Below are 19,581 nucleotides of genomic sequence, written 5' to 3' on the forward strand. Positions count from 1 at the left end.
TTTAATATGGCCTATTAAATTTTTTGGTTGTTGAGTTTTTTTTGTACTGAACCCTGGTATACGCTGAGTATACCCCGGCCGCGGTAGAGGCCGGAAAGGTCGTTACAGTTGTATATGGATGTGTAGTATTTAGCAAAGCTTCAAACACTATTCGTCAGCTAGAAATAGAACAAAGTCAGGTTCTGAGAAGACTTTTCAAAGTAACATGGTACATCCGGATGAATGACATCCTCAGGGACCTCAAGATTGATCCGATCAAAAAATACATAAAGGATTCAGCCCTGAAACTATTTACGAAAACTGACAGACTTACCAACACCGCGTTATCGACTCTCAGAATGGTTACAGGCTCCTCGGAAAGGTATGCAGATCTGAGGTTAATTATTACTTAGTCTGCTGAAGTGATAAACAATAATCCAGTCAAGTCGTAAAAAGGGGTTTTGAAAATACCTCGAGTTAAGAAAGAGTAAAAGTGCTCAAGTGCACTGGCTCTAATAGCTTTAAAATAAACATTAAAATCTGTGTTCATGCCTAAGTGTTCCATATTGCTTTTCTAATATTGTAAAATATATTTTACGCGTAATGTCTTTAAACTGCTTCAATAAAATTGTTCTTGGAATGTCCTTTGAGTTTGTAAAATAGAAAAATGTCGCTGAACCTCAGGTCTAGAGAAGAGGCATTATATTTCTCCACGAATTGTTGGATAAATAAATTGGCACGTACCAATAGATTATCCTGGTGCAAATTTCATAAGTTTGACGATAACGCCTTTGAGCAAATCTATTTCATTAATGACATCATTGAGAAATTCTCCAGTATATTCTCCAGTGCATTCATTTCGTAACAAATTTTATTATAAATTATTATTATTTTTATTTTATATTTAAAAAATTTTAATAATTGCTTCGCATGATTCCCACTTTTTTTAGTAGCCTTTTCAATCGTAATGATTCTAATAGCAAGCGCCAACCCTTCATATTTTTTCATGTTTTTATCTATAATGGACTTGTTGTGACTACAATACTTTGCATAGCCGTGAATATTTTCTCCATAATTCTTTTTTCATGTTTTTAATTTTTTCTTATATTACATTCTAATAAACGTGTAATAATATTCCCGTGTAACATAGTACTGAAATCTGAGTACCTTCCTAAAATCAGAACATCTTCCTAAAATCCAATCCAAATTCTAAAATTTAAGTTGCAAGTTATTCGTTGCATTTAGTAAAAATCTTGAAAAATTTAGAATGAACAAATATAGAACGAATTAGAATTTAATTTCAAAATATGCCTAAACCATTGGATTTAACAAAAACCAATCAACTAATTAGAATTTCAATTGCTGTCACTTTCTATTCTAATTTAAATTTTAATTATATGAACAACAGATTGCCCAAATCACATTGTTTCATTGTATGAATATTGGCTGATTACCTAATTTACAATAATTGCTTTAAACCCAAATTGTACGATAGTTTACGCTGATGGTAATGAATGCATTAAAAAACCATAATCACAAGGAAATTGTAATTTTACATCTAGTTGGAAACAAAGAATTTAAAGAATTTAAGAATTTCGTTTCAAAAGTTAAACAATCAAAAATCAGAATAGTCATATGGAAAGGCAACTAATACGAATATCAAAAAGCTGTAAGCCTTTCAAAATACAGTAATGAGAATAATAAGGAAAGCTTTGCGGTGTATTAGAAACACAGATCTTCATAAACATAGTTCTATTTAGGGTTCTGAATCTTAAACAATTTATAACAGATAGTATTGAAACTCTTCCATAAAGTAGAAAATCATCTTAATACACCATTAGACCAACTTAATGTACCACCAAACCCGGCAACTCCAAAGAGATATGCGGCATTTTGTTGAATAAGAAATTAATCAATCATTTTACTGACATAAACATCAAACTAATTTAATACTATCAGTGACGCTAGGGGGTACACCAACATAATAAAGTAGAGATACTACAGAATCTGTATACATCTTAATCTATATACTTACATTCCTAAAAAAAAAGATTGCACAATATAAATTAGGCACTTATTTGAGAAGCAAATAGTATAGTATTACTCTGAGCAAATAATACTATGGTCTACAGTTTTAGTACCTGAAGCAATACTTCAAACAGAATCGGAAATGCTACATTATTGATGACACACTTATTACTGTCAAAACTTCAACTTTACTACCTAATTGGGTTAAACATACAATTTTATTCACATAAATCAGAAAAGTGATTGGGACATCGCTCTAAGTATGCAGCAGCATATTTTTGACCGCAGCAAAAATGAATTAGGCGAAGTTCACCCCCAAGTCTCCTTAGCTACACTATATAGTATATTCTACACCACCGTTTCTTAACTGATAAGCGCAAGCCTGACGACAAGCACTTCTCCATCTCTGTTCTTTACGACAATATAAAGATCACTCGCATTTACGAGTACCTTTTGACACTCGCTCATAGATACCTCACCTGGCTCCATGACCTCCTCCCTGACGCCTCTAGTCCAATTAACCCCCCTGAAGTTGTTGTTCTAACCATGTGCTTTAAACTTCCCCAATTCCTGTCCCACTACCTCGATGAGTGGGACCGTAACCTCAACTCCATTCCCCTATATAACCGCGGCTTTCGTGACCTCAGTCACAAAGTTTACCGCTAACCTCACCCCCGCGCATCTGCTTTAACCCCACCTCCTTCTCTATAACCCAGTTTCGCTAATATACGTCCTTGCTTTCTAGCTTAGATAAATCTAGCTCGCTAGGTCTATTTTTTCTCCTCTCTCCCCTGATTACTGGAATGAAGTTTTCACAATGCTGTGAAAATCTTCTCCATTCATTCCTAAGAGGTTGTTTAGTGGATTCGAGTCTCACTCGGTGCCTTTAGATGCTTACACCTACTGCTATAAAAAAAAACCAAAAAGTTTCATAACTGTTTTCGTGGTATGCACCACCCTTAAACCTTTCCAACCGACAAAGTGCATTTCGCCATCACAGATCACATGTGTCATGGCAGCAGAAGTTACAGTTTCTTTTTGTTTTTTAATTGCAGTTAGAAACACACTGTTAATCATATAATCATGTATATTGTTTTTTTATCAAACAAATATTAATGAAACTATCAAGAATACATTCTCTTGTAGAATTACTTACCTCAAACTTTCCAGCTGTCTGACGTGGAGCTGCTTTATACCATTTAAGAAACCTGTAGAAATATGCATTGTTTTGTAAGTATTTACTGTTGATGAAGCGTAAAAACTGAAAATTAAGTTTAATTGAATCGTGTGAGGAACGCACCCTACCCAGATCTAAAGAACTATGTATGAGCGGAATAAATAAATCAACGCATAATGTTTTTTTTTAAATCACGAGAGGGTTAAATTGACAGTACAAGTTTATGTGTATATAAAGTGTAACATTATAAGCGTATGTACATACAACTATAACAGCCCAAAAGGTTTAGGGTTCATCAATTATTTCGGTAAAAGCATACCACTAATAGGGATAGGAGTATTTACCTATTTCTACGATGATTTATCTAATCTAAAACGGACAAAACCTTACCAAATTATGTATTTTCCCAAATTTAAAAAAACGAAGGGACGATTTCACAGTTGTAAGAAGAGTCTTAAAGCTAAGTATTCAATTAGCAAAGTTGATGGCAAGTATAATTTAAGTTAAAATTGAAACTGAATTTGTGACTATAAAATCGGCTCTAAATCCAGGCATTGTTTTGTTAATTAGAAGCACGTTCACATAGTATTACCTGACGTTGCTAGGCTGTCCAAAGCACAGGCCATGGGTCACATGCGGTTAATATATGCGGTATAATATATGTTTCCTTTTATATATTTTGATAATACCAAATTATTTCATTTTTATGGTATCCCAAAAACTGAATTTATTTTTCTCCAAAAAAACATGGTCGTATGTAATTGTTTCTGCTGTCCTCCCATCTGAGAGTGACTTCTATTGGTAAAATAAAATAAATTTGTACAATAATGAAATACAATGAAAATATATGCAATGTCATCCATATCACACAATAAAATTTGATTTTAAATCTAAAGTATGTTTCAAAAATTTAAACAGAATTCAGTTTTACTATAATTACCAGAAACTTATTAAAATCGACAAATATAAGCAGATATTGCAATTTCATAGCAGAATCTGCTCGACAGCAGATGCAACAATAGTGGGCGAATCAATTTAAACCGCAAATGTGGTCAGTTTCAATCTCATTACGAATTCAAATTATATGACGAATACATTCTGTGAATTATGTATTGTTTGCAGCGATAGATTGTGGCTGATTATCTAAAACACAATAATTGCCTCAAACTCACATTGTAAGGAAATGCATATCGACAGAATAAAAATTACTAATGAAGACTGAACCAAATTTAAATTAAAATACGTAGCCACAAACGCTTGGATTTTATTTGATATTGTAAAAATCAAGAAAAATAGACAAATTCACGATAAATTCTAAAAAAATATTTTAGAAAATTATTTATAAAAAACGATTGAAGAACTCAGACCTCTAAAACAAATACATAAACTCCTGGACAAGCACATGACAAGAAGAGAGAAGGAAAGGTGGAGCGACTTAATTACTTGTAGAATAGCGAACATCTTGTGTAGACACATAAACGAAGAAAACTACACCGAGGATATTATATCGTCTAGCCGAAGGAACCATAGAACATTGATTGGTGTATTGACAGGTCAATGTCTGGTCGCATTACATGCGTACAAACTAAACCAAATTCGCAGCGATGCTTGTAGGAAATGCAACGACTCGGATGCGAAGGAAATTCTGGAACATCTGCTGTGTAACTGCCCGGCTCTCTCGAGTACTCGACAAAAATACTTGGGGGCTGTCAGTTTTACAGGACTGGAGCACATACCTGAAGTTTCTGTGGAAATTCTAATCAAATTCACTAATAATAACTATCACTAAAATCTGATCTGGTATCGCAATGGACCTTAATGGTCTACACGTGGCCTTTTTGGTCTGCCAGCCTAACCTAACCTAACCCATAACGCAACACAGATGCCTAGAAAGACATTCTTCGTCATGTCGTTACGGTTGTTATGGGTTGTTATAGCCAAACAAGTAAATAAGTAAATTTCGTAAAGTGCGTGCAAAACTATCAAAATAAATAAAGCAATAATTGACAAACCAGATTAATAAAATTTTACAATAATCAAAAAAAAAAAAACGTAACTAGAGATCAAGAATAAATTAGAAAAATACAACACTATGAAATATACATATGACTATACAATAGGCAGTCATTTGGTATAGGTACATCATGGAAGGTATCTATTCTTATCATTAGTGTTTTAAATACAATTTCATGTATCAGGGGAACATATTTCGGGAGTTTTTCATCCAAACTGCTCTGGTTTTATTTATTTCGACTTAAATACATTAACATTATCATAAGACTGACTATTGCAATTGTGAATCATAATTTGGCTAGAACATTACATATACGATAAAGAAGAAAATGTGCAATTACTAGTTTTAATGAAATATTTCAATTAGAAAAATACTGTAATATACAATAACATACCATATAAAATATTGATATGTCAAGAGTAGCATGCCATCTCAATCAACACGGTTTAGTCTTGAGTTTAGTACTATAGAAAATCATGCATTATTTCTATTTATTTAATATATATCCTAACGAAAACTTCCTAAAGCATTAACATTCTAACTTAAAAATACTAAATCCTTACCACTCACAAAATTTATAAGAGTTTGCCTGCTCAAAATTATTTGAAGAATATGTTTCTGTTTTAGCAGATAATTCATTTGATGTTTGGACAATCAAACAGCAGCTATGGTGCCAATTCATTGAATAAAGAAAGGCTAAATACAGTTCTGATGCCCTCGAAATATGCGGCACAGATTTATTTTTCAATATTTTTTAAAAATGTTAAAGATACTCACCTAACAAAGCTGGAAATTAACGTTTATTTTTTACTATAATTAAGAAAACTTATTTAAATTCGACTATAAGTAAAGACAGAAAATTCTACTTCTTAATACTAAAAATATATTTTATAACCCTAACTACAATTACATTACGAGTATGTGCAAATAAAAGCTAGAATAGGGCAACCTAACTTAACCTGCGATATATAGTTTTGCTTTAATAATTGAGATGGGTTATTTTAAAAAACATTTTTCACCAATTTCAAATTTATAAATCGATTCCACATTAAAAACTATCCTTAAATTTCATTCCCATATAAAAATTGGGTATCCCATCTGCTGCTCAATTCAAGTTTAAATGAACCTAGAATTGTTAGTTGTTTAGACACAGTAAAATTTATTATCCTCAGCGGAATAAAATTTATGACAAAATGGAAAAGATAAACTTACAGAGCAGTTAAATATTTTAACACAGAGCTGCCACACATTTTAATATTAAACTAGAAAATAAAGGAGACGGCTTAGGTATCTTTGCATAATAATTTTTAGTCTATTAAATTTTCTTTAATATCAAATGTATTTTTGGAGATTGGTTATGCTTATTCAAAGTTAATTTTTTGGAAACTGTATGAAACAAATTTTTTTTAGAAGACATATTTGCAATATATTGCAATATATTTTTATACACGAAAAACAAGCAAAAAATAATAACAATTTAAAAAAAATAGGGTCTTCTACACAAAATAAAAAATTTTCAAAAAAACCAGTCTAAGAACAAGGATATACTGAAATAAAATTTGGAGAGTGCTCTTTCCTTCCAGATGATTAGCAACAGGCATGCTCCAGATTTCGATAACGTCCATATAATAGACAAAAAAAGGGTACATAGCTGAAGGGTATATATGTAAAGGACTGTGACAATATTAATACAAAGTACCTGGTCTTGGTGGACTAAGGACCAGCTCGCTTATCCTTCTTTTATTGAGGTTTTGTTTTTATTTACCCTTGCAAACGAAATTATTTAGTAAGTGTGCAATAAGAATGAAGAATAGTGTTGGTTGTGTGTTTGTACGTCCACTCAACACCAAACAACTCTTCTTCGTCTCTGACTATCATTCGACACCTTTTTCTCTCTATTCCCTCTTATCCAAAAAGAAATAAAAATTGTAATTAAATAATTATAAAAATAAAAAGTTGCACTTCACTGATCACCTTTTCGTCTTGATGCAGAAAACTCTATATATATACAAAACATTTAAAAGCTTATAAAATTTCTTTAACTATAATTTCCACATAAATTTAATACTACGAATAACACTTAAATTTATTTCTTTTATGTAGGGTATTTTACGTTCCAAAAATTCAAAACAATTTTGAACTAATCAGCAGCATTTGACTTCTTAACACCCATACGTAATCCTGAAGAAGCCGACTATACAGCACTAATCTATCCACTACTCGAACCAAATCGTTTACCACATTAAAATATTGAATTTCAAGAAAATTATTAGCTTGACAATCTTTGTCCACCAGAGAAACTTAACTTTGGTATTGCAAGCTATTATCGTGCAATGAAACTGTTACCCGATTCTGGTTTAACAGGTGCTTCCATTGTGTCAGAAACTGTCGGACCTGCTGATGCTGGTTTACAATCAATCAATTTTCAATGTTGCCAAATGCAGTTAATAAAGATTATCGTAAACCAAACACACCAGTAATGAAAGTCGTCAATCTAGAACAGCGATATGGAAATTATGCAGTAAGATCAGCCGATGAACAAGGTGAGCACGGTATGTGGATAAGTTTTGATGACCCAGACTTCACTGTCGTTAAAACGAATTATGCTAAATACAAGGCTCTGGGAGGCATAGTGCTATTTGATGTGGACTAAAATGATTTTCGTGGATTGTGTACTGGATTCAAATTTACTTTTGTCCGCTCAATTAAAAATAGCATGTAGTTTCACTAAGAAAAATGTTATAAATTTGTATATATGTTAATTAATAAATTTAGACAAAAAATTTATGTTTAGCAATACATTCATAAGATCAACTCTTACCTAAAAATTAAGAAAATAAATTAAGTTATATATATGTATATATGTATATATATAGCCTTAACATATATCATAGCAAAAGCAATAGCTAAACATACTTACTTACCTAATGGAATACAAATATTTACAAATATTTATTTTTATTTTTTTAATTTATTCATTTGAAATTTTAATCCCTCTCCATATGGCTGATGACCCATTAAGTGCTTTTCAACACCCAAAGTGTAATTAAACTTATCAAAATGGAACTCCCAATGAAAATCAATTATTCATGATGGAAAAGTATAATTTAATAATTTGGTAAATTCGCTTATGAGTAATAAGTTAGAGAATATAAAATTAATAACTGCAATTAAAATCGAAAACGTGAATGATATTAATGAGTTTAATGAGTTTTATGCAACCATGCAATTTTTCATTGATGCATAAATATGTATATCCAAGCTAAATAAAATAGTAATTAAAATTTTATTATTCTAACAATTAACATATTTTTTAATTTTTTATGAATAATAAATATAATTTTAAAAGCAGTAATTTCTGGAAAAATTAATTGAAAATATGCATTTGGACCATCTTTTCACTTAATTCTTCTGATCTATACCTAATCAAAACAGCGGATTGGAACAATACATTAAGACCGAAAGGTTTTCGGATATTCTCATTTAAAATTCGCGCGCTGTATATTTTTCGATATTTTAAGTTTATGTAGTTTGGCAGCACTGTCCTTAATTACTATGCCAAAAATGAGCGCGATCTGTCAGACAGTTCGTTTACGGCAGCTGTTGAAACCAGTTCACCTCAGTAGTGCGTTGCGAAAAAAACAATGGAAAAAAATATTGAACAAAGAGTTTGCATCAAATTTTGTGTTTCGAACGAAATTTCGTGTGCAGAATCGTTGCGAATGCTACAAAAGGCTTATGGGTAATCAGTTTTATCGAAAACTCAAGTTTATGAGTGGTACAAAGCCTTTCAGGACGGTCGTACGACCGTCGAAGACATGCCGCGTTCTGGACGACCTTCGGCCTCTACCACCGACGAAAACATTGAAAAGGCAAAGGAAATCGTGTTCCAAAATCCTCATGTGAGTGTTAGAGAGATAGCACGAGAGCTAGGCATCGGTCGTGAGATGGCTCGTTTGATTTTGGTGGACAATTTGTGTATGCGACGTGTCAACGCCCGGCTTGTTCCGATTCACCTCAATTTGTTCAACATTATCAACGATTTTAAGGCCAAACATTCAATAAATACCATCGAACAGCCACCGTATTCACCTGATCTTGCACCGTGTGACTTTTTCCTGTTTCCCAACCTCAAATTACCACTCAGAGGAACGCGTTTTGAATCCATAGAAGACGTAAAACAGAATTCGCAGAGGGAACTCAAAGCCATACCGGAAAGCGCCTATAAAAAATGTTTTTGATGATTGGAAGAAACGTTGGCATTTGTGTATCGCTTCTAATGGAGCATATTTTGAAGGAGATAAAATAAATATTGATGAAGGTTAAGAATTTTGCGTTTTATTTAAAATTTCCCGAAAACTTTTCGGTCACAATGTATAAGTAAAATGAATGTCAAAGTTAAAGTTGTTTGGTCTGGTCAGAACTAAATGTTTTCGCAGAGTTTTCCCACTTAATTTTGTTTACCCAAGCTATATTTAAAGGGATCAAAAATAATAGCTATTTTAAGAATTTTCAAGAACAACACCTGAAACAAAAACTGTCTAAATTCTAACAGTAATTATTTATTGAAATCAAGTATTATTATACTAATATAATACTAATATATACAAGTAATCACAATAATTTATTTATACACAATGTACAATAGAATGTAACTAATTGAAAATAGATATATATCTGTTGACGAAATCATGAAATTAATTTAACATAAACAAAATACTGATATATTCAAATACAATATTTTTCTTCTTGTTTGGTTGATGAAATTCGACTTAGTGTCTAAAGCACTTTTACTCATTAGTGTATGTGACTATTGGGGTGATCCACTTTTCACTACAGTGAACAGTGAACTATTTACATTTGATTTAAAGAAGTGCAGATCCACAGAATCTAACAATTTCAGCACTTTGTCTTTAACATATTTTTGCACACTCTCAACCTTCAAGTCTTTGTATATATCTTCATTTCCGACATTCTATGGAGCCTTTAGCATACGTTTCAGTAAAATATTGTGATGAGTTTGAAAGTTTCTAATGGTGGATGTAGCATCATTGCCATAAGTAATGTAGCCGTAAATAGCATAGGTCTAATAAAGCTGAGTTTAATTTTTCAGACTCAACTTTCCTTGCATTAATGGTTTTAAGCCATTTATAATTATATGTTACTGCAAATGTGTACTAAGAATTATGATATGAATCTAAAGACATAAATTAATATAGATATAATATAAGCAAATAATTCGACAGTAACTTCTATATGGGTGTGTATCCTTCAATAAGGCCTAAAACACTACTATTCGACAGCTAGAAATTGCACAAAACCAGGCTCTGAGAAGACTTTTCACGGTGCCATGGTACATTAAGACGAATAACATCCTCAGGAATCTCAAAATTTATCCGATCAAAAAATACATAAAGGATAGCGATCTGAAACTATTTACGAAAACCGGCAGGCTTACCAACACCGCGTTATCGAATCTCAGAATGGTTACAGACTCCTCGGGGAGGTATGTAGATCTGAAGTCAGTTATTATTTAGTCAGATGAAGTGATAAACAATAATTCAGTCAAGGCGTAGAGAGATGTTATGAAGCAACTTTGCAGTTACTAGAGAGTAAAAGTGATCAAGTGTACTGACTCAACTAGCTTCAACATAATAATAATCATATTTTGTTTATTAAAAATATATTTATTACTTTAATTTACTTAAGATTCACCACTTTTGAATTAATACTAAAGAACAAGGTTCACTTGGCACAACCACATACAAGTCAAAATAAGTAGTTGCACAAAATCACTGCAATGAACAGGAAAAAGTCGCACGGATCCAGATCTGGCGAATATGGTGCCTGAGTAGTGCCATGTTTGGTCAAAAAATCGCGTACAACAAGAATTTTCCATAGTAAAAATCGCTAAATGCCCTTGAGGTAGTCTCACATTAACCGCTGCTGTAAACAAACTAATTGACAGATGGCGCTCAAATTTGTACCATATGTCAAGAAAGGGCGTACCACATAACAAAAAAAAAATATTTTAAAAAAGGTCTATTACTTAAGAAGTAGTTAACAAACAACAAAATCCGGATACTTTTTGAGGTATAGCCAGATAATTAGACCAGCACTACTTTATGAGTACGTGGCGTATGGCAAAACTGCCGACTCTACTATACAAAACCTACAAGTTGCTCAAAGTCAGGCTCTCCCAAGGCTCTTCAAAGTGCCATGGTACATTCGCACGAATGACATGCTAAGAGACCATAGAATAGATCCGGTCAAAATATACATAGGGACAGAGCTCTAAAGCTATATGCGAAAACCGACAGGTACCCTACTTAGCATTATTTAATCTTAGAGTAATCACTAACCGCACGGGGCGGTACGCAGATCTTAGATCAATCATTGAATAATCACGAAGATTATTAGAGGAATACTCAAATTAGTCAGTGAGATGGGTGGGACTCTGCAGAAACCCGCCGAACCATCATAGAGTAAAACTACCCAGATGCACTAACTCAGAAAAGACTCAACATATACATATATATTAAGAAATTCATCCGGGATATTTTACTGTACTTCATATTTCACCACTTCTGACGATATATCAAAGCAAAGTTTTTTGGTGAAACCTTTAAGGGATAAAGGTGTCTACAATCGTGCTTACAGCAACCCCTTCCATACAGTAATTACCTTGCAGTAATTACGACCTAGCAAGAATATCCCGTCTGTCTCCCTTTAATTATTTACAAATATGTTTTAGATTTATTTGTCTATATATATAAATACTAAACCTTCTGTGTTCTTATGTCTGTTCTTCCCTTGATAAGTGGAATAGGGTATTATACTGGACTCACACGAGTGTTTTGATTGTAATTTTAGCTACCATTTCAAATAATTTTTGATTTCGATATTAAAACAATTTCTAATCGATAATATTTATATAAGAATTTTGACAGCTGAAAATAGAACGTAATTTTTGCAAATTGAAATTGATTGAGCAGTACAAACTTGTGCTATTGTGAATAGTTTTAAGGAATTAATAAAATTTTTATACAAAACAGTTATTTATCATGGAATAGTAAATGAATGTAAATGTCGCAAAACCACTGTAAAAAAAAAAACTCAACCTGGACATAAATGAGTAACCGTTTCGGTGCGCAATTGGCTGCATTGCAATTGAGCATTGTGCATATAAGAAAACAGCTGATTTCATTGCTCAGAAAAGAAAATTCGTTTATTTTCTTTAAAAATATATAATTTGACACTTTAAATGCTGGTTTTTGTAATATATTAATCAAATGTCATTTTCGGTTTTGTTTCGGTATTTTAACTGAGCAATATATTTTTGTAGTGACAAATAAATAATTCATACTTGTACAAATTCCACAACAAATCTGTATCACAGGGCGTCCATATAATCACTTTTGCATGTTTCGCGATTTCCGCCTTTGGCTATTTCATCGCGTAACATAAATATAAGGATTATAAATTTAATCACATTTAAGGCAGAATTTTGGACATTCCGGTAAAACAATAGAAACCTCATTTTATTATTATTCTTAAAGAATACATAATTAGAATATTTTTATTATGTCTGAAGATACCAATTTTTTCCAGTCTGTATTTTCAACATACGCAAACATTTTCATCGCCGTATTTTATGTCCTTCTATTATATTATATAGCGCGGTAAGAAATCTGAAATTTTATTTTTTTTTTTGCATAAACTAAGATTGCTTTTCATTAAATGTCAACAAATTTTAAGTAGGTTTGCATTTTTATTAATTTTTTTTTAAAGAAATTGTGTACATTATATTTCCAACGAGATGTCCGACTCTTTTATATCTGATGTTGGAGAGTTTTTCAATTCTATGGAAGATATTAGCGGCAGGCAATACAATCATGCGCATGTTCCAATCGGAATTCAGTCCCCGATACCTGATCCTCAGGTTACTAAAAGGGAATCTGATCATGAAACAAAATATAGACACTTCACCGATGGCAATGTAAACAAAGCCCTCGCCGCTCATCATAAACGTCAACTCCGAAGGAAACGCCAGTATAAGAGTTTACAACAAGTGCAATCTAGAGTAACAATTGTCGCATCTGCATCTAACCTCAATTCTTTCGACGTGCAAGTGGACTACCCTGATCATACGTTTGTTGTAACAATGAGGCAGAGACAAGGGCATGGAGAACAAATTGCCAACGGAACTGATGAAATAAATGAAGTTTATAATTAATATATCTGGTATTGTAAGTAGCATATAGTTATAAATGCAACTAATATGAAGCGCCGCAACCATAAGAAACCATCAGAATATATTTAAATATCTTGAAAAAGCGTCAATTATCAGTAAGAAAATATTTGAACTAGTAGACTGAAGATTTACTTTTAACTCCCAATACGAATTTTTAACAATTGCTGAATTCAAAGAGAATGTGACTTGGCTATGTCTATTTACTAATATTAATTAATAATGAATTTTAATATAATATACAGAACTAAAATTGGTTATTATTATTATATATATATGAAAACTTGAACAGCAGTAAGTTAATTTAGTTATAATAGTTGTGTCAAACTAATTTACTTATTTACAGATTACAAGTGCAAGCTTGCCATAACAATGTAATTTTTAATCGGAATTAAATTTTTTTGAACTAGAATATGGAATTGTATATAATTCCATTTTTCCATTTAATTTTATAATTTTTTTAAATTTTGATGTTCATAGTCACACTATGGAATATTGTGAGCCTATAGAATGTTTATGTATTCGGGAAGAACCTTTTTTTAACATATCATCGCTGGTACTTTTTAATGGTGACGGTCAATAAATACCTTACGAAAGACATATGCTTTGCTGATGTTGAACTGTAAAATACTACAATCGGTTTTCAACTGGTGACAGTGAAGTTTACTGTACAGTGAAAAAAAACTTTGAAGCATTATCTCTCAATTAGTATTAGTGATAATAACTCAACATACATTTAAGGTACAGATATTTTTTTATAAATATTTGAATATTATGAATATATTATGAATACGTATCAATATTATTGCAACTTGAGTTGCATGTTTTTAAGAGTATTCTATTTATCACTCGAATATAAAATCTAAACTCAGTGTCACATGTGATAAGTTGTTAATATTAATTTTGCTTTTCTTCAATTTTTTTCCAGCGTATAAGACAATATTTGGAACTCAACACTTTCTACTAAAATGTTTATGTTGTACTTGACTTTGAAGACATGCCAGTGAAATTATTTAAATTTTTTATTTTGTATTACTTAAGAACTCATGAACCTTAAGTTATAGTATAATTAAAATAATTACTATATATAAAAATATATATATTAAATAAATTTTTAATAAACAAAACATATTATTGAATTAATCGGCTAAGAATAAAATTCCAACAGTTAATTTAAATTGAGCTAATTTAAAGACTAATTTTAAGACTTTAAAAATTAAAAAAACAACCTGCTAAAAATCTATAGAAATAGAATGAACTGCGAATTATGCAACCAATTTGTTAGTTATTTTCACAAAATGATGAACACTGTATAAAGAAATTTTAAATATACCAAACAGAATGAATAAGAATATCACAGCTAGTGCAACATTTATAAGCGATAATTTATAATTTACCCAACTAACTTTATCAAGAGACGAGATACTCTCCATGATTTCAATTTTAAGCTATACCAAACACCAGTTGTTGCAAATGTTGGTTGGTATACGTTACAAACTACAACATTGAAAACATTATTAGAAAAATATACTCGCCGTGTTAGATAAATCCACTTTTTATAGAATCTACCTACACTTAAGGCCTATAAATTGAAGCATAAGAATAGAAATGCAAGATCACTACATGTGGATTACAGTGAATGAAACTACGATTTACCTGGACGATATATTACAAATCCAGTCGTTGGTAAACTAAATGACAATTTGCTATCGAGTCCTCTTTTGATTATTTGGAAGCAATTCTTTATCGAATCGAATCTCTTTATAAACTAGTCGCGCATTAAACTTTGGCCGAATGGAAGTAAAGTAGAAAAAAGTAGTATTACTAATAAAAGGCCTAACGCGTTTTAAATAACAAAAACATCTTAAAATGACATGCTCAGCTTAAGGACTTCATAGAAATCCATAAAAAACTCCATAACCTTTTTCTTAAGTTAACAACTTTATTTCAGCAATCAAAAATGTCTTATTAAAATCATCATTCTTTTGATATAACAATTATGGATAATATTGCCATACCACTGTGTCCAATTTCAGTGAAGTGGGGAATTACTCAGATAATTATTCCAAAACAAAGGAGATAATTTATGTTTGAATGAAAAATAATGATATATCCCACTTTTAATGAGACTGGGTCTGTATTAAACTACATATATTAAAATGTTTAAATAAAATTTTATATATTGTATAGTAAAAATTAAATGCATTATTTTTTAGGCACTTGAGGCTTAAACTCCCGTTACGAAGTGCATTAGGGCTGCACAAAATCCGATAGAAGATAAAACTTTGCTGACATCTCATAACTTTGTTGACCTTAGCATAGCTAAATTAGAAAAATATGAAAACTGACACTGTAAGGCAATTGAGATTATTGGAGAATTAAAAAATCAAAAAACTTTATCAAAACGTCCTTGTTTATTTTGAACTGAAAAAAAACAGCCTAACTAATGGGAAGCAATCAACTCTTTTGATCAAAATATAATCTTTATAATATTATTGAAATATTATCTCATGGTGGAGCATATGGTACAAATTTGAGCGCCATCTTTCAATTAGTTTGTTTACAGCAGCTGTTAATGTGAAACTACCTCACATGCATTTAGCGATTTTTACAATGGAAAATTCTTGTTGACGCAATTTTTTGACCAAACACGGCACTACTGTCATCGCTCCTTTTTCCTGTTCCCGAAACTCAAATTGCCCCTTCGTGGTAAGCGTGTTGAGTCGATTAGATCGGTAAAAGAGAATTCACTGAAGGAACTAAAAGCCATACCTTCATGGTATGGAAGATTGGGTTAAGCGTTGACATATGTGTATCGCTTCAAAAGGAGCATATTTTAAAGGAGATCAAATAAATTTGGAATAAAATTTAAATTTGTGTATTTTATTCACAAAATCCGAATACTTTTTGAGCAGAAGTTATAATCCCTACTTATAATCCCAGTAATACCCCTATTTGTGTGTGAATTAAAAACTTAAATACATTTTTTATATAAACTAAGACGTTCAATTAATTTGTGTCAAATATAAAAATAAAAGTTATAAAAAAAATTATATTTAAATAAAATATTATAGACATTAAAAAAAGGACTTATATTTTATGTTATAAATATATTTTTTAAAACTTCCATAAATAAATTGGTGTTATATGCATATAAGTAATATTTATAGTTATATACAAAATGGCCGCTACAGAGGAACCACCCAAGACCATTACTATTGAGGTACCAAGTGAACCACCAGTCAATCCTACAGAGAAATTACTCAAATGGTATAGAAAAAAACTTGAAATATGTCCACGCGTGGACAATGATATTGAGACCTCACCCAGCTATACTGCTATTGTTGTTCAGGCATTACTAGATGAGACACCATCTGAAATGAAAGACAAGGCCAAACTTGAAGAGATTTTTCAGATGTTATTTGATACGGAATGTAAAGTCGAAGACGTAATCGTAGAAGAAGTGAAGGAAATCAAGAAAGAACCGGAACCACTATTAAAAATAGGCAATCTATCAAGTTATTTTCGAAAAATCAAGACTACAAATATTTTGGCTCGGAACCGTTTTTCTGTAAAATATGATCACCAAAAACGCACATCAATAGTCCAAAAAAAACCAGAAGAGGAATTAGAGTTGTGGGATTTAGAAGCGGACCCTATAATATGCGAACGTATATTTGATGATGACAGGGATGTAAGTCGGCAGCCAAGTTTCACTAAGTTTGTTTTGCCTTAGTAAGTATGCTAATAAATATCAAGTAAATAATTACAATACAAGTTTTCAAAACTATTTTTATGTCTAGTTCATTGATTTGCCAAATGCGTATTGCAAAAAAAAGACGTGAGTTTGAGAGACAATTTCAATACGAAATTAAACAACTTCTGAGATACAATCAAAGTGCTTTAGAAACTGCTATGTTTCACAGGTAAGTTCATGTTTCTATAATCTATAAACATGAATTCGTTTTGTCTGCAATTTTTATATGTATCATATTTTTATTTTAATTTTATTTAATTTAATTTATAGCGTACGATCGTATCAAATAAAATGCATTATTTGTCAGAACCCCAAATTTCACATATAATATATATAATATATGTATATATATGTGTATGATGCATCTAAAATATAAAATAACATTTATAATGTGAATGTTATATATATTATTAATTTAATTAATAGTTATAATATTGTTTTACAGTCACATGGCCTACACAACTATGTGGCCACCATTGCATAATCGAAGGGAAATTGAAAAAACTTCTCAGATGTTTGAACTCTCCAAAGCGGAGCAGAAACGCTTAAACTACTTGATGAACAATGAAATTACATAACTAATTCTGACTTCTGTCGAAAGTAATGAATATATTTAATTAATATAAACCATACATTAGTTAACCTATTCAGCATTTGAAAATAAATTTTTAAAAATCAAAATTTTTGTTTTATATTATTTATGTAAGCATAGCTTCATCATTTTCCTATATTGAAGAATAAAATCAAGTGTATTTTAACTGGGACAGTTCACCGTAGTACAGTAATATGCACTATAAGCTTGTACTATTGTGAATAGTTTTGAGGTATGAATGAGATGTTCATACAAAATGAAACAAAATAGTTATTTATCTTATGTATGTACACATAGCCAATAAAATCTACATACACCTTTCGAATTTTGATATGTGATAAAGAAATACAAATAAATATTTTAAATTAAAATTTTTACATATATTTATTCTGGAATATTATTAAATTAATTTTTAAAGCAAATAACAGAAACCAACACATGTAGCTACATATAAAATAATTGATTTCTATACAATCCTATTGGCCATCCGTAACTTACTTTGTTTACTAACAAATTTCTGTTTCGGAACGTCACATATCCATGCTCAGACAAGTGTGGCAAGCCATAAATTTAGAATAAGCGGAAGTCATGCATGTCACTTTGTGAAGGTTGCTTATTCAAAGTAGCAAAATTGGGATCCCAGTATTAGAATAGAATCAAGTCAGGTGACGGATAACAAAAACATTTATTTGATTTTAATTACATCAAAATTAGAAAATGCATAATAGTTTACTTACTGTATTTACCGTTGTATGATTTAAAAACATACATTACATAAATTTAATTTTCGATTACATTTGTAATTAAATGTTTTAATTTCTCATTACAAATACCCCGTAATTGAAATTGTAATGTAATTAAAATTGCAGAACCCTGTATATGAATATAACTTGTATATTGTATTTTCTTTTAATAAAAAGCTAAACACAACCGATTCGATTGATTCTTCGTTATTGAATGAATTATGATGAGAATAATAACTTATGTCTAAACCTTAAGATCTAAGCATCACTTCCAGCTTCGCTTCTTAACATTACCATAAAAGGCAATGTTTTACAAAACATACTTTACTGCTGGGCTTGCAATTTGCAGGCCTCATTTCCAGCCTTTGTTCTTCTTAGCTTATGTTTACAATAAAATAATATATTTACGTTAAATAAGAAATCTTGAAGTGTATTCACTACATTATATATTTAAGGTATATTAGTTAGGGGTAAGACTATGTCACTTACATATACATATGTATATGGCCACAAAATTTATTTTCACTGTATTTAAATCAACAGTTTAATGAAAAATTTATCAACCGAATCAAATTTTTACCCAAATTAAGCTAAGTATGCCAAAGTTTAACAACCTTATGTTCAGTTACTTGTTAAGATAGGGATTACGTTTTATTTAAATAAAGTTTTTCTTTTTACCAAATTCTTGCACTTACTCTCATGTCATCGTTGCCAATTTAAAATTACATAGTCACCATAAAAGATTTTTGACAAAAATCTTAAATATCTAGTTTTAAAAGTAAAATATCAACAAATGGATGTAAGGGCTTCGCAACAAATTTTTATATTTTCATGAATAGACATGAAACAACATGAATACGACCAACCAATTCGCCATCAATGACCTAAATTACTTTAAAAAACTTTCTGTTTATATTTGATTGAAAGCAAAAAGTCAAAAGTGTTCCTCAGTGTTATATTCTCTATTTCGTATGTTGTGTACTTTTAGATTGTTTATGTAATCATATGTATCTTATAGCACAAAGGAGTTTACTCTACTT

General features: G+C 30.9%; 1 protein-coding gene and 1 long non-coding RNA gene across 2 annotated transcripts; both read left to right on the forward strand.

Annotated features, from left to right (window-relative positions):
* The first annotated feature begins 12,505 nt into the window (after positions 1 to 12,505).
* LOC119671151 lies at positions 12,506 to 13,653 on the forward strand. The gene is made up of 3 exons (XR_005251769.1): positions 12,506 to 12,717; positions 12,810 to 12,880; positions 12,990 to 13,653. It is a non-coding gene; the product is annotated as an uncharacterized LOC119671151 (long non-coding RNA).
* A 2,897-nt stretch (positions 13,654 to 16,550) lies between these two features.
* Positions 16,551 to 17,887, forward strand: LOC119671744. Its single transcript, XM_038082503.1, has 3 exons — positions 16,551 to 17,184; positions 17,253 to 17,375; positions 17,652 to 17,887. The coding sequence occupies exons 1-3, from the start codon at positions 16,631 to 16,633 to the stop codon at positions 17,782 to 17,784; spliced, it is 810 nt and encodes a 269-aa protein (XP_037938431.1). The 5' UTR covers positions 16,551 to 16,630; the 3' UTR covers positions 17,785 to 17,887.
* The last annotated feature ends 1,694 nt before the right edge of the window (positions 17,888 to 19,581 follow it).

The sequence above is a fragment of the Teleopsis dalmanni genome, chromosome 1 (assembly GCF_002237135.1).
Source record: "Teleopsis dalmanni isolate 2A chromosome 1, ASM223713v2, whole genome shotgun sequence".
Taxonomy (NCBI): Eukaryota; Metazoa; Arthropoda; class Insecta; order Diptera; family Diopsidae; genus Teleopsis; species Teleopsis dalmanni.

Excerpts from the sequence above, each read along its gene's own strand:
- LOC119671744 (XM_038082503.1), top strand. The coding sequence starts at position 16,631 with ATGGCCGCTACAGAGGAACCACCCAAGACCATTACTATTGAGGTACCA. Across the intron at positions 17,185-17,252 it reads ACTAAGTTTGTTTTGCCTTA|TTCATTGATTTGCCAAATGC; the intron begins GTAAGTATGCTA and ends TTTTATGTCTAG. Across the intron at positions 17,376-17,651 it reads GAAACTGCTATGTTTCACAG|TCACATGGCCTACACAACTA; the intron begins GTAAGTTCATGT and ends ATTGTTTTACAG.